A 14,966-nucleotide genomic window follows, 5' to 3' on the forward strand; every position below is an offset into this window, starting at 1 on the left:
TATTTGGAGAAAAATGGATACTCCTTCGAATCGTGCACACAAATAGCTTCCAAATGTCCACGATGAATGTGTTTTTAAAAAACGATAATAATTAGGGACCAGTCCAGTGGTGTAGTGGTTAAGTGCGCGCTCTCCAGTTCGGCAGCCCGGGGTTCGCAGGTTCCGATCCCGGGTGCACACCAATGCACCGCTTGTCAGGCCATGCTGTGGCGGCGTCCCATATAAAGTGGAGGAAGATGGGTACGGATGTTAGCCCAGGGCCAGTCTTCCTCAGCAAAAAGAGGAGGATTGGCAATGGATGTTAGCTCAGGCAGGGCTAGTCCTCCTCACACACACACAAAAAATGATAATAATTAAAATTGAAATAGAAAATTTGGAAAGAAATATTCGTTCTATAGCTAGGAAGGGACTTTCTAAGCATAAGTCACATGAGAGGCAAGCAAAAATCCAGCTCGGAACTCCATGAACGTTTTAAGTTTCTCTGCAACTGATATTCAGAGCATTTTCACCACTGAACAAAAATGTCAGAGGATGTAATTGGCAGAGGGTTAGCTGCCTTCATCTATGGTAACTGTATACAGATGAATATTTCAAAAACCACTAAGGTACTAAAAGATAAACAGACAAAGGATATGAACAGGAAGAGAAAAGCCAAATGATAAACAAACATGTTTTAAAAGGTTCAACCCCGATAGCAATCAAAGAAATACAAATAGAAACAGTGACGACACATCGGCTCTGCCCTCCAGTAAATTCTGAAAGATTTTTCAAACAACACTCGAAGCTGCCAAGGTGCTCCCTCTGGGCCAAAGCTAGGAGGAGAGCCCGTTGGTACAACATTTCCGGAAAGCCATTTGGCAAGGGCATCAAGAACCTTTGACCCAGAAATTTCACTTCTGGAAAAGCAAGACCTAGAGAAACAAATGCTCGAGAAAGCTTTGACCCAAAAATGTTTCTCCCTCTCTTTGTGAAAACTGGAAATAATCTAAATGCCCAACCACAGGGAAAGTTAAGTAAATTAAGATGCAACAGAACCACTAGAAGGAAGTACTCCCAATAATTGTGGACGAAAAAATTACTGTTTTGCTTTTTTCCTTTACACATTCCTTTTTCCAAACATCTACCATGATCAATCTTACTTCTACAATCAGATAAGAAACAAACTTATTTTTCTACAACAAAGTCCATACCCATCCATTCCTACCTGTCTCTCAAGCAAGAGGAACATTCAACTGCCTAGCACAGGAGTTGGCAAAATCTGGCCCACTACTTGGCTTTGTAGATAAAGTTTTATTGAAACACAGCCATGTTCACTCATTTCTGTGTTGCCTGTGGCTGCCTTTCCTGCTACAATGGTCATGCTCAGTTGCAACAGAGATCATACAGCCTGCAAAGACTCAAGTATTTAATACCTGAGGCTTTGCAGGAAAAGTTTTGCCACCTCCTGGTCTAGTGAATGCCTCTAGTGTCTCTCTAATAAATATGAGAAATGGCTAAGAGCCCTTCACACCCCAGCGTACCTTTCTGGCAGTGGCTGTGAGTCCAGCACCGCTCGACAAACTGCCCGTTGATGACGGTGGCAGGGCAGTTGGTCTTGCCCTTGGCAGTGCCTGGACAAATGTCCCCACACTCCTCATTGTCATCCTTGTTCAGCACGATGTAATTATCTTCCACAGAATCCAGAATGCGCGACCAGTCGATGGTGGCCAGGGAGCAGAGTTCATTGTTCTTCTCGATGCGGACGGAGCCCCGCGTGATGTTCATCAAGCTGTAGAGGCCAAGCTCCTTCAGGTGAACCATCTCGAAGATGACCAGCGTGTAGTTGAAGAAGAGGCGCGAGCCCCGGATAACCGTGAGGTTAGGGAACAGGTCCTTCAGGCTCTCCAGCCCGTAGACCCGGAAAAGCAGCAAGTAATCAGTGATCATGATGAGTTTGGGGAAACTGAGGTCTCGGAAATCCTCAGGCCTCGTTTTAAACATCAACAGTATCTGCAAATGTCCTTCAATGACGGAGCCGTTGGCCAACTCGTGCAGCCTCCTGAGGTTGTTCCGGATATCCATGCCGGGGCACACTAAAGTGAAAACAAGGAGGAAGCAAGGCAGGTGAGCAAACACACCGTGAATGGGTTATAAGAATTAGTGGCAGGGCCAGCTTCGTGGACGTGCAACCTGAGTCCCACGCTCACTCAGAAGGGGACTTGGCTTAACGCTCTTCCGTAAGTCTTGAAATCCTTAATCATTTTTAAGCAACCGGCCCCACATTTTCATTCTGCACTGGGCTCCACAAATTCTATAGCCAGCCCTGATGAGTGGCTTTCTCTGTAGAGTGTCCGTGCCTAAGTCATTACTTTCGAAAGGCAAAGAAAGTAATTCCTTTGGCAGTACCTGTTAGAAGCTTTAAAATCAGCACATCAAATATGATGCAATGGAGACACTGGGATCACAGGGGATTGAGTAATGCGGCAGGGGCGGGAGAAAGGGGAGCCATCCCCAGTGAGTCAGCGTTGGAGATCCTCAGGAAATGGATTTATGGGGATCAAGGTGCCCACATCAGAAGTGGGGCCAGGAGAGCTGAATGTTTGGTCCATTCTCCCACTTCACTGACTCTCCTTCCCAACCCACCTTCCTTCCAGGCAGACAGCCAAGGCCTAATTACCTTTTATCTGGGTGTGGCAAGGGCTTCCCAGCAAGTCTGAGCTCCCCAGCACAAACACCCTGCGTGCCCATTCTCCTGAAGGTGGTCCCTTCCGGGCTCTGACACCCTCCATGGCTCCCCATGACCCTGCACTTCTCTTTCACAGCCTTTGGGGTTCCGCTTCTCCATCCCCTTCACCATGCTAAACAGGCTTGCCCACACCTCTCGTACAACTCTGAGGCTGTGTCCTCCCCTCTAACATGACCTATGAGGAGGAGTGAGTGAAATCATGCAGGCACTCAAACAGAGCCTGGTACACAGTAGGTGCTCAATTAATGTCAACTACAGTAGGTGCTCAATTAATGTCAACTATCTTATTGTTGTTTATTTCTCCCAAAAAATATCACAGCCATCCTCAGGCTCTGTGCCTTCATTTCCCCAGACCGGAGGTGGGCAACCATTTTCTATAAAGGCTCAGATAGTAAATATTTTCAGCTTTGTGGTCAGATGGTCTCCATCGAGGCGACTCCACTCTGCCCTTGTAGCTGGAAAGCAGCCAGAGACAATATGTGAATGAGTGTCTGTGGCTGTGTTCCAATAAAGCTTTATTTACAAAAACAGGCGGTGAGGTGAACTGGAGTTTTGCCCTAGGGGTGTTGCTTGGCAATTCTTGTTCTACAGCAAGACTGTCCAACAGAACTTTCCGCAATGATGGAAATGTTCTGTACCTGTGCCGTCCACAGTGGAAGCCACCAGCCATTTGTGGCTCTCGAGCACTTGAAATGTGACAAATAAGCCTGAGGGACTGAATGTTTCATTTCACTTGAGTTAATTTCAATGGAAATAGACACACGTGGCTAATGGCTACTGTACCGGACAGGGTAGCCATAGCCCCATTGGCCGTCAAAGCCCTTTATGCCTTAGCTCATTCTTTCTAAATCCAGTCCACCATCCTTCAAGATCCAGTTCGAATGCCGCCTCCTCCAGGAAGCCTCCTCTGATTTCCTTTCCTCCATATACATATTTGGATCTTTCCCTTCTCCTGTGTCCCTTACACTCAGTTAACGTTCATCAAAATCAAAATCTTTAGGCAGCTTCTCCTTGTCAAAACACGCACACACCACAGCCCTCAGCACCTGGAATGGAAGGCTCAGTTTGCAACCCCCACTTCTTTTATTCCAAGACACTAACCCTTCCCCCAGCATCTTTGAGGCAAACAGGTTGTTCTGAAGAATAGTAGTAAATCCTCTTAAAAACCCACCCTGAGACTAACTTGCAAAAGAAGCACAAATTAGAGAGAAAACAGCACAGCAAACAAAGCAGCAATGTTCCTGGGTCACATTCCGTACAGATTAGGCTCAATCAGGGGAAAACGCACACACACTCACTGGGAAGCTGGGAGCAGCTTTGAGGGGACTGGGATGCCAGTTCCGTTCCCACACGCTCATGCCACCCAAGCCCGGTCTGAGGCTTCCGGCCATAGTCACATCCACAGCGTCCACAGACAGAGGTCTCCACAGGAACCACGCCATTGATGCCTCCCGGTAAGCCCCATCCCCACCCTACAGATGAGATAACTGGACCTCCCAGAGGCAAAGCCAATCACCCAAGGACACACGGCCCACCAGTGACAGGCAGGGTCGCCAGATTTGGCAAATAAAAATGCAGGACGCCCAGTTAGATTTGAATTTCAGATAAGCAACCCGTACTTTTTTAGGATAAGTTTGGGACATACTTATCCTTAAAAATTGTTCGTTATTGATATGAAATTCTGATAACTGGATGTCCTGTCTTTCATCTGGCAACATAGGGCTTAGATTTGGCCACAGCTCTGTACTTCTCAAGTTTGACCTTAACACTCTATATTTCACACACACACACACACACACACACACGAAATTGGTGCAAATGCAATCAACACCTGCCCGCCATCCTCCCCAGGCTATGGCAGGACCAAAATCAGATATGAAGGTGCGTTCAGAGATTAACCAGCTGTCGGACATTAGGAAAATGCAAATCCAAACCACAATGAGGTACCACTTCACCCCCACTAGGGTGGCTACAATCATAACCACAGACAATAACAAGTGTTGGCGAGGAGTAGAGACATTGGAACCCTGACACATTACTGGTGGAAATGGAAAATGGTGCAGCTGCTGTGGAAAATAGTCTGGCAGGTCCTCAAAAGGCTAAGCAAAGAGTTACCATCTGACCCAGCAATCCTACTCCGAGGTAGATACCCAAGAGAAATGAAAACATACATCCACATGGAAACTTGTATATGAATGCCCATAGCAGCATGATTCATAATAGCCAAAAAGTGGAAACCACCCAAGTGTCCATCAACTGATGAATGGATAGGCAAAATGTGGCACATCCATATGATGGAATATTATTCAGCCATCAGAAGGAATGAAGTATCGATACATGCTACAACATGGATGAATCTTGAAAACATGCTTGGTGAAAGAAGCCAGACACAAAAGACCACATGTGGTATGATTCCACTTACATGAAATGTGCAGAACAGACAAATCCAGAGACAAAAAACAGATTAGTGGTTGCCAGGGGCTGGGGGAGGGGTAATGAGAGTGATGGCTGAAGGACAAGATTTCTTTTGAGGGTGATGAACATGTTCTAAAATTGATTGTAGTGATGGTTGCACAACCCTGTGAATGTCCTAAGAACCAGTGAATTGTAAACTTTAAATGGGCGAATTGTACGGTATTGAATTATATCTCAATAAAGTTGTTATAAAAAATTAACGATGGTAATAGTAGGGGACAATGAAGAATTGCTTTTTTTTTTAAATCTCCAATGAATCTAACTCAACTCACTAAAGCCATATGTGTCCCTATAAGTCTAAGACAATAGAGCAATACTGTTGGGACAGAAAATACCCAGAGGATGTTAGAAATGGTGCCAAAAATAGAGGTAGAGGCTTCTGCTGGCTTTTAGTATCTCTGGGTGGGAACCAAAGGATGCTTCAAGTTCTTAATAAGTGGCACCTGGCTAATAGCCGCTCTACACACAGGTAGGGAAGGATGATGAGAAGGAGAGGGAGGAGGGGGACCTCGTTGACAGCTAATATTTTCTGAACACCTACTACGTAAAGCACTTGGTCCATTCTCTGGCACTCACGTTCTCTCTGAGTTCTAAGAAGAACACCTAGAGGAGATGCCAGTTTCATGCCTATTTTGTGATGATCAAATTGCGACTCACACAAGCTGAGTTTTAAGTGGTGGTGCTAGGATACAACCTGGCGGTCAAATGCAATTCTATGCTTTAATGCTAGGTTTCAGTTTTACCATCTGCGTTCTTTCAGATAGATGCCCAACGAAGAATCGAGTGAGTGCACCTTACAAAAAGAAACTTTTCAGCAAATATCCACCCATCAAGGGGTTAGAAGAGATCATAAAAACAAGCTTTTTGACTCAGTCTGGAACAATCAAGGAGGGCTTCCCAGAGGAGGTGACGCCACTACTAAAACCTCCACAAACAGTGCAATAAGAATTATTCTGGGGCCGGCCTGGTAGCGTAGTGGTTAAGTTCACGTGCTCTGCTTCAGCAGCCCGGGTTTTGTGGGTTCGTATCCCGGGCGCAGACCTACACACCGCTTATCAAGCCATGCTGTGGCGGGCATTCCACACACAAAGTAGAGGAAGATGATCACAGATGTTAGCCCAGGGCCAATCTTCCTCAGCAAAAAGAGGAGGATTGGCAACAGATGTTAACTCGGGGCTGATCTTCCTCACCAAATAAATAAATAAATAAAAGAATTATTCAGTTCTGCCTACTTTGTTGTAAGGTCAAGGGCGATGACAAACTATAGCTTGTCACTGTGGGTCACCAGGGTTTGTAGGGTCTAGAGCAAGCGCTATCTGATATGAGTATAATGTGAGTCACAGATGGCATTTTAAATTTTCTCTAAAAAGATAAAAAGAAACAGAGGAAATGAAATACATTTTATTTAATCCAATGGATCCAAAAATTTCACTTCAACATGGAAGCAATACTAAAAAATTATTAATGAGATACTCTACAGGATTTTTTTACCACTGTGCCTCCGAAATGCCATGTGTTTTACACTTGAAGCGTGTCTCAATTCAGATGCTAAATTTTCATCAGAAATACTCTGTCTGTCTATGCAGATTTCATAACATGAATCATTGGAAATGTAGATTCATATCCCCAAGTTGTTCCAAACAGAATAAAGAGTTTTCCAATAACAGAATCAAGCACTGATTTTTTTAAACATTTAAATGAACTGAAGTTAAATGAAACTTTACATTCACACTTAAATGAATTAAATTAAAGTAAAGTAAAAATCAGTTGCGCTGGCCACAATTTCAAGAGTCCCATGTGGTCAGTGGCCGCCATATTGGATAGCAAGATATAGAACATTTCCGTCAAAGCAGAACGTTCTATTGGACAATGCTGGTCTAGAATTTCTCCCTCGACCAGAGGAATCTGAGAATCTTCCAGAAGGAGAGAAGGCTAGCATGAGAGATGTCTTGGAAAGTGTTTCCTCCCTCCTGGTTTTCTCTCCACTATGAAAGCAGCAAAAGAGGAGTGTGAGGGGCAGGAAAGAGGTATCTAGAAGATTCTGAAACTCCTTTACAATGCTAAGAATTTCATACTTTCTGCTTTCACTCGTGAATGTACTCATTCCTTAGCCTCAGCATTCTTCAAACGCTCCCTGGTGACCTAGTCTGGGGCCACATGTTCCATTCTGCATTCTTTCTAGCCTTAACACCACGTCCTCCAAAATTCAGGGGTCCAGCGCCACCAAGCCTTGAGTTCGGGTGTCAGGCCACTACCTGTACCAATTTTGGGGCACACTAGCAACCCAACAGATCTGGCTTCCTACTCCAGAGCTGGCACCTGCCAGCTGCGTAATGCTGGGCCACACCCTCAGTCTCTGGGTGCCACGGTTTCCTCACTGAAAATTATGACAATTGCATGATCAAAAGCTGTGAAGAATGGATGAGGACTGCGGTCTGGACCCATGTGCCTGTTAATTCTCCACTCTGAGATATGTAGGACCAATTCTCAGATTTATTACCTTCAGAAATTAGAACTTGGGCACACCGAGGTATCAGACACCCTTAAGATTCTGCATCTGCCTGTAAGAGTGGCTCTTAAAATCGACTTCTGCAAAAAAGGAGAAATGGAGGAGCTGCGGCAGGTGGCAGCATCGGGAGACCTGGATGCTAACGCGGGATCTGGAACCAGCAAGTCAGCCATGTGGAAATCACTCCTTTATTCATTCAACAAATGTGTGCTGAGCATCCCGATGTGCCAGGCATCATGCTGGGCATGGGGACTATCAAGATAGGCAAGGTTGAAGCCCTACAGCACCCAGATATTCCTGTTCTGGAAATCTGCTACAAGTAGGTTCACACATGCAATACGACTCTGATGCTGAGTCATTCAATACAGCACTGTCCATAATGGCCCAAGACCAGAAGCAACATAGCTGTTCATCAAAAGGGGATCAGTTAAATCAATTACGGTTCATCCACGTGATGCAGTGGTTCTCAAAGGGGTGGTCCCTGGACCGGCATTATCAGCATCTCCTGAGAACCTGTTAGACATTCTGATCCTCCTGGATTGGAAACTCTGGGAATGGGGCCCAGGAATCTGCATTTTACCACACCCTCCAGCAGATCTTGATGCAGGCTGAGGTCCAAGAACCAATGATATAATGCAGGGGTCAGCAAACTTCTCCTAGGAAGGGCCAGATAGCAAATATTTTCCATTTTGTGGGTAATACAGTCTCAGTCGCAACTCTATCTTTGTAGCACTAAAACCATGACAACACAGCATGGTTGTGCTCCAATAAAACTTTATTTAGAGACACTGAAATTTGAATTCCATATAATTGTCATGTGTCATGATATAATAATTGGAATTTTTGTCCAACCATTTAAAAATGTGAACACCATCCTGAGCTCTGGGGCTGTACAAAAGCAGGTACAAAGACTTGGCCCATGGGCCATAGTTTCCTGACATCTGATGCAGTGGAATACTATGCAGCTATAAAAAAGAACAAGTTCCTAATGGGTGATATGGAAAGATCTCCAGGATATGTTGTTAATAGTAAAGTGCAAGATGATAAGTCTGTGTGATATGCTATTACTTATGTAAAAATGGGGGGCAGGCAATAGATATACATATTAGCTTAAATATGCAAACGCTATTTTCTAGGAGGGTAAACATGCACCAAAAAGAAAAAAGTGCAACACTGGTGGTTTCTGGGGAGAGGAAATGAGTAGGCAAAAGACAAGAAGAGAAAAAGAATTTCACCGCCAGCACCCTTCAGAGCTGTGAATTTTGGATCTGGGACCGGATCACATAATCAAAAAGTCAGAAAAAAATTAAAGGGAAATAAAGATGAATAAGAGGTGAGGAAGTGAGGCTGCAGGATATTCTTTCCAGGAGCCTCGTGAAAGGAAGGAGCCAGTGTGGCTGGTGGAGGGGTTTGGCTTGAGGGAGGTGTATGGATGGATGGGAGGTGGGAGGCTGACGCATTTCCCTGAAAATTCTCAATAAAAATGTTGGTGAGAGAAGTAATAGCCCACAGAGAGGAGACCTGAGGAGACTGGGTCTTCAGCCCAGATGAAGGGATGATAGTCGAGTAGAAAGGAGGTTCCTCCTGCCTCCATAGAGGTCAGTCAAGTAGGGACAGGGGCCCTGAGGTGAATGCTTGGGTACTTGAGAACAGAGGGATGCAGGTGAGAACAGTTGACCATCAAAGATGGAGAACAGAGGAAGAAAATAGTGTAATCTGTGGCCCAGAGGTAAAAGAGGTCCATGATGGGACCTTCACCATCCAGACCATAATCTTTCTGGAACCTTGGCACAATGTCATCAATCTTGGAGGGTGTACCAAGCGGATCTTTTGAACAAACCAAGAGCCAGCAAGGAGCTGTGGGAGATGAGAAAGTCAAAGAAAGCCCTGGGAAAGATGTAACCGAAGGTGTCCCCGTGGGGTTCTCTCTCCTCGGGTGAGAAAGGCAGACGCCTGACCCGTGATGTTCACAAGGCAGGGACATTAAAAAGCCAGAAGAGACCCACAAATTCTACAGACCTCGGATCTGCCAGAGGAGATGAGCTCGAAAAAACAGGATTCGAGTGGGTAACCACAAGAAAGCCACATCAGGAAGAAAAGACAGCCGTAGAGGATGAAACGGACTCCACCGGAAATTGCTGGACACAGAGGGGCAGTAAATACCCTGAGGGGTGGGAGTGCACAAGGCTGGGGCACAGGCAACAGGCAAAACACTGTATGCATGTCACCAAGACAGACTTTCTAGAAGAGGAAGGAAAGAGAGGCTCAGAGAGGACCGTGTCCTCCTCAAGTTCACAGAGCAAGGATGAGACAGACCTGGGATTTGAACCCAGTGTATTAGTTTGCTCGGGCTGCCATAACACAGAACCACAGACTGTGTGGCTTACGCAATAGGCATTTATTTTCTCCCTATTCTGGAGGCTAGAAGTCCAAGATCAAGGCGTCGGCAGGGTTGGTTCCTTCTGAGGTGCCTCTCTTTGGCTTGCAGACAGCCGTCTTCTCCCCGTGTCCTCACATGGTCTTCCATCTGTGCGTGTCTGTGTCCTAATCTCCTCTTCTTATAAGGACACCAGTCACATTGGATCAGGGCCCACCCTAATGACCTCATTTTAACTTAATTTTTTAAAGGCCCGTCTCCAAAGACAGTCACATTCTGAGGTGCTGGGGGTTAGGACTCCAATACATGAATTTTGCGGGGACATAATTCAGCCTATCACACACAGGTCCCTAGGACACCAGTACCCGTGCCCTTAGCCATCACACACGCATTCTCAAAGTGTGTTCTGTGGACCATCAGCATCAGAATCACGGGGAGGGGGGCTAGCTTTAGACCAAATGAATCAATATCTCTGGGATCCAGACCCAAGAATCTGCATTTTAAACAAAGTCCCCAAGGATGTGGAGGGGACTCGAGTAGGACAGACATACCATCTACCCAACCCAGCCCACCTCTCCAGCAGGACCCCTGCCAGCCCCCAGGCTTCAGCCCCACCCATTCCACTAAGCACTTTTCCCCAGGATCAACACCATCAGATGCCTTCTTTGGGGCTGTGGATTGTCACTAGAAGGAACCCCATAAGCACGGTGGACTGGCCCCCGGGAATTTCAAAGAAAGCTGGACCCACATCTGTTTTATCTGTCAGGGTCCCTAGCTGCTGTGTTTCAAAGCCAATTCTGATCTCAGTTCTTGTCTTAATCAGCTCAGGCGGCCACAACAAAATATCATAGACTGGGTGGTAAACAACGGACATCTATTTCTCACAGTTCTGGAGGCTAGAAGTCCAAGATCAAGGTGCCACATGGTCGGTTTCTCATGAGGGCTCTCTTCCTGGCTTGCAGACGGCTGCCTTCTCCCTGTGCCCTCACATGCTATTTCCTTGGTGCGTGCACGGAGAAAGATCTCTCTCTTCTTACAAGGCCACCAATCCTGTTGGATTAGGGCCCTACTCTGATGACCTCATTTAACCTTAATTATCTCCTAAAAGCTCCATCTCCAAATACAGTCACCTTGGGGGCTAGCGTTTCAACATATGAATGGGGGGGCGCAATTCAGTCCACAGCAGTTCTTTTCCAGCCAAACTTTCTGCTCCTAACTTCAAGCCATCCCATCCCCTCTAGGACCTGCCCACGCTGGGTGAGACTTCGCTTCCTGCTTTCACAAATATGCCATCAAATATGCCTTCCCCGACCCACACTTGGAGCGTGATTTCATTTATCCATGTAGCCAACGATCCACTAGAACACATCTCCAATGGATACAGACGCAGGGGACCCAGAAGGATACAGCCAGTCTGTATTGAAAGAGGAGAAGGCACGGATGATGAAGCCAGAGAGGGAAGGAAGGAAGCCTCTGACCTGGTTCTGTGAGGAAAAAGCAGGCATCCACGGGCAAAAGGGGGGAAGAAGTGTGCTTGGGGCACAGGAAGCACATGCAAAAATGCAGAGGCATGAAGAAGAGGGAACCCTAAGGAATTGCAGCCATGAGCTTGGAGAAGTGCGACTGCACACAGCTGCGGCCAGGCTCAGATGCCAGGGGAAGGGAGTTAGCTGGCATCTGCAGAAGGACCAAAGTAGGAAGTAGAAAAACCCATTGGGCAGCAGAGTGGAGACGATACTGAATGGGGCATGCTGGAACCATCCCTATATATGGCATGGCCTGGGAGCTGATTGAGGAGATGGGTACAAGAAAAGGAGCGAGGCCGTAGGGACAGTAGGGAATTAGCATCATCGGGACTTGGTCCCCAGGAAGGTGGAGGAGAGGAGGGAGCAGTGAGGGGCAGTTGCTAGCGAACGTGGAGAGACTGAGATAGGACCAGTTTGGGGTGGCACAGAGAACTGGCTCAGTTTGGGGCATGTTGAGTCTGTGAGGACTTTGAGATTCTCCCGGATGTGGGTCCGGTGGGCTTTGGGAAGATGTGGGTCTGGAGCTTGGGAAGAGGGGTGGATCCTGGTGGAAGTGTGACAACAGGTGATACAGCCGGAGAAGTCAGGGCAACCGAGAGGAGAAATGGATGGAAAGGGGGAGGTTCTGGAGAACCCAACATTTAAGGATGGGGAACTAGAGAGAGGACCAAAGACCCACAGCCACCCTGACACCCACACCTTCTATAAGCCTGTCTGAAAGCTCTGGAACCTCTAGGTTAATTCCCCCAGTCGAGTCCATAGTTTTGTAACCCTCAGGACATTGCACATCAAATCACAGGATCATAAGGGGCTTCCGTGCCATCTATGGAGTCCCACCTCCTCATGTACACACACAGAGACGCAGAGTGCCACAGAAGACACAGTAAAAACAAAAACCAAGAGGAGTCTTGCAAGATGGAAAGACACTTTGTAAAAAGAAAAAAGTAGCATGTGACTTTGATACAATGCAACTGGATGTAATCGGGGAAGGAACATCTCAGAACTCACCCCTTTTCTGATCTTCTGCAGGAAACAGGATACATCTTTGAAAACAGACTGGCGACAAGAAATCATAGAAAAGCTGTCAGAAAACAACTGTAGCCCTACTCTCTTTATCCTTTTGGGTCCAACCCTTGTTTCTGCACTGTCGACAAATGCAGTTTTTGGAAAGCACCTGTGTTTTCCACCTTTCCACAAAGGCACAGGAGAGAAGCAAGAGTCTCCTGGTAGCAGGCTGCTATTCCTGAACACACAGCAGAGGCTTCTACGTAAACCGTGATGTGACACCCTCACCTTGATGGATTGGAAGAAAACCCCAGATTGGAAACCAAATTTTAATCCCCCCAAGTCTGCCTTGACCTCCAACAGGAACTCATATCCAGTCTGCACTGGGCAGACTGGATACAGAACAGCAAATCTTGCTCTGCTGGGAGCAAAATACGCTTCTAAAGTCCCGAAGGCCAGAGGGCACCCCCTGGCCCCTAGGGTCAGCAAAACATGAGAGACCCCCCTTGAAACACGAGCCAGGGGTTTGGTGCCATCTCATGAACTTTCCAAGAGGTAACCAAGGACTTGTGCACAGATGAAAATAGGAAAAACAGGGCGAATGCATTCCAAAGGATTCTACGCGGGCACTGACAAACCCAAATTCACAACTTTTAAACCACAGTGATAGGAAACTACGGGCAGCTGATTCTCATTGTTTGCAGTAGTTATGTTCTATAAAGTCTCCTCAAACACTGAATTAGAAAATACTGCACCACTGTCCCCAGCGGGAATACAGGGTTAGGTTCCTGCAACCCTCTGGCCACAATACTTTCATCACTTGATCAATACATAAGCCTGTCTTATGTGTGTTTCTGTTTTAGGATACCTTACGTCATACATTGTTGATTCATTAACTTGGAAGTCACGATCAGCAGCACCAAGCACTAGCTCGTGGCTGAGCGAAGCTTATCTAACACACTTACTTTCTCCATGAGGCACCTGCCTTACAGCCTTCTTGGCATTATTCTTGTACTAACACCAGATGGGCACTTCAGCAATGGGCAGAGGCCATTTTAAACAGCAGAAAACATGGCACTCAATATATCGCGAAAAAGGACACTTGTTTTCATCCTTGAGGATTGTGGAATTCACAAGACACCAGCCTTCACAAGACGGCAAAGCACGGCCGTGTCTGCCCTCAGCTGGGAACGTGCTGGTGGGCGATTCGAGTTCTTTGCTGCTCTGCGCATGTCCAGGAAAGACCACAAAAGTGGTTGGAGTGTTGATTTTGGAGTCACAAATAAATTTTAGCGACTAGGCGAGTTCGCAAATATGGAATCCGTGAATAATGAGGATCGTATGAGTGCTTAAATTAAACACTTCAATTTTAAGAATATTAATCCAATTATAAGATATTTTTTAAAGTCTAGAGGGAAAACTAGGAATGGAGAACAGATCGGTGTTGCCAGGGATTAGGGGTGGGGATGGTCTAATAATTAAGGGGCGTCCAGAGAGGGCTTGGGCAGTGATGGGACTGTTCTGTGTCCTAATTGTGGGGATGGCCACACGACTCTATGCATGGGTTAAAATTCATAAAACTGTGCACCAAAAAATTCAATTTCACTGTATGGTCTAAAAAGTAAAAATTTTTTTAAAAGACAAACTGATAGCACAGTCACCTCCCAGGATAGAAATGAAATGGTTTTAGGTATAAATTGTTGCAGGAGAACTTTTGTTTTTCCCTCTCTATATTTTTGTAATTTTTTTTTTGCAATGAAAATGCATTACTTGTTATTTTAACTTAACAAAACATAAAGACCAATCACAAAACATAAACCGAGCCATCTCTGATGTATTCTTAATAGAAATTAACACAAGGGGATCTTGAGAGAAAATTTCCTAGCAGACACCACTTTCTTTTGGGTTCTAGACAGGACCAACGGCAAGGAATCCTCATTCAATGTCAAGATGTCAGTTTAAATAAATAAATCCTAAGATCACACACACAGTTTATGAGGGAACATCACTGTTATTTTCTCACCATCGGAACCCATATATTCAGCACAGCAAATAGTAGAAATTTCTTTAATATGGCTTTCTCTGTAAAGGGGAAAACGCAACATCCCTGGGCATTTCATTTAACTTGATTCATGCATGTTATACCAGGGACCACGCAAGCTATCAGGCATGTCATCATGATCCTCAAGGAGTTTGCTCTAAATCAGGAGTCAGCCAACTTTCTCTGGAAAGGGCCAAAGTATAAATATTTTGGGGGTCGAGTGATCGCAACTATTTAACTCCAATGTTAGAGCAGAAAAGCAGCCACGGATGATGCATAAAGGAAAGAGTGTGGCTGCGTGCCAATAA

At 45.9% G+C, this 14,966-nt stretch overlaps 1 protein-coding gene across 1 annotated transcript in view; it reads right to left on the reverse strand.

Moving 5' to 3' along the window:
- The window catches only part of INSR (insulin receptor), a 75,815-nt gene that overhangs the window by 56,984 nt on the left and 3,865 nt on the right, over positions 1-14,966 (reverse strand). Inside the window, exon 2 of the mRNA XM_087425288.1 lies at positions 1,521-2,072. Coding sequence (XP_087281414.1) covers positions 1,521-2,061 — 541 coding nt within the window. The 5' untranslated portion in view covers positions 2,062-2,072. The remainder of the gene's footprint in view (positions 1-1,520; positions 2,073-14,966) is intronic.

The sequence above is a fragment of the Ceratotherium simum genome, chromosome 39, assembly GCF_057802395.1.
Source record: "Ceratotherium simum simum isolate JZ-2026a chromosome 39, ASM5780239v1, whole genome shotgun sequence".
NCBI lineage: Eukaryota > Metazoa > Chordata > Mammalia > Perissodactyla > Rhinocerotidae > Ceratotherium > Ceratotherium simum.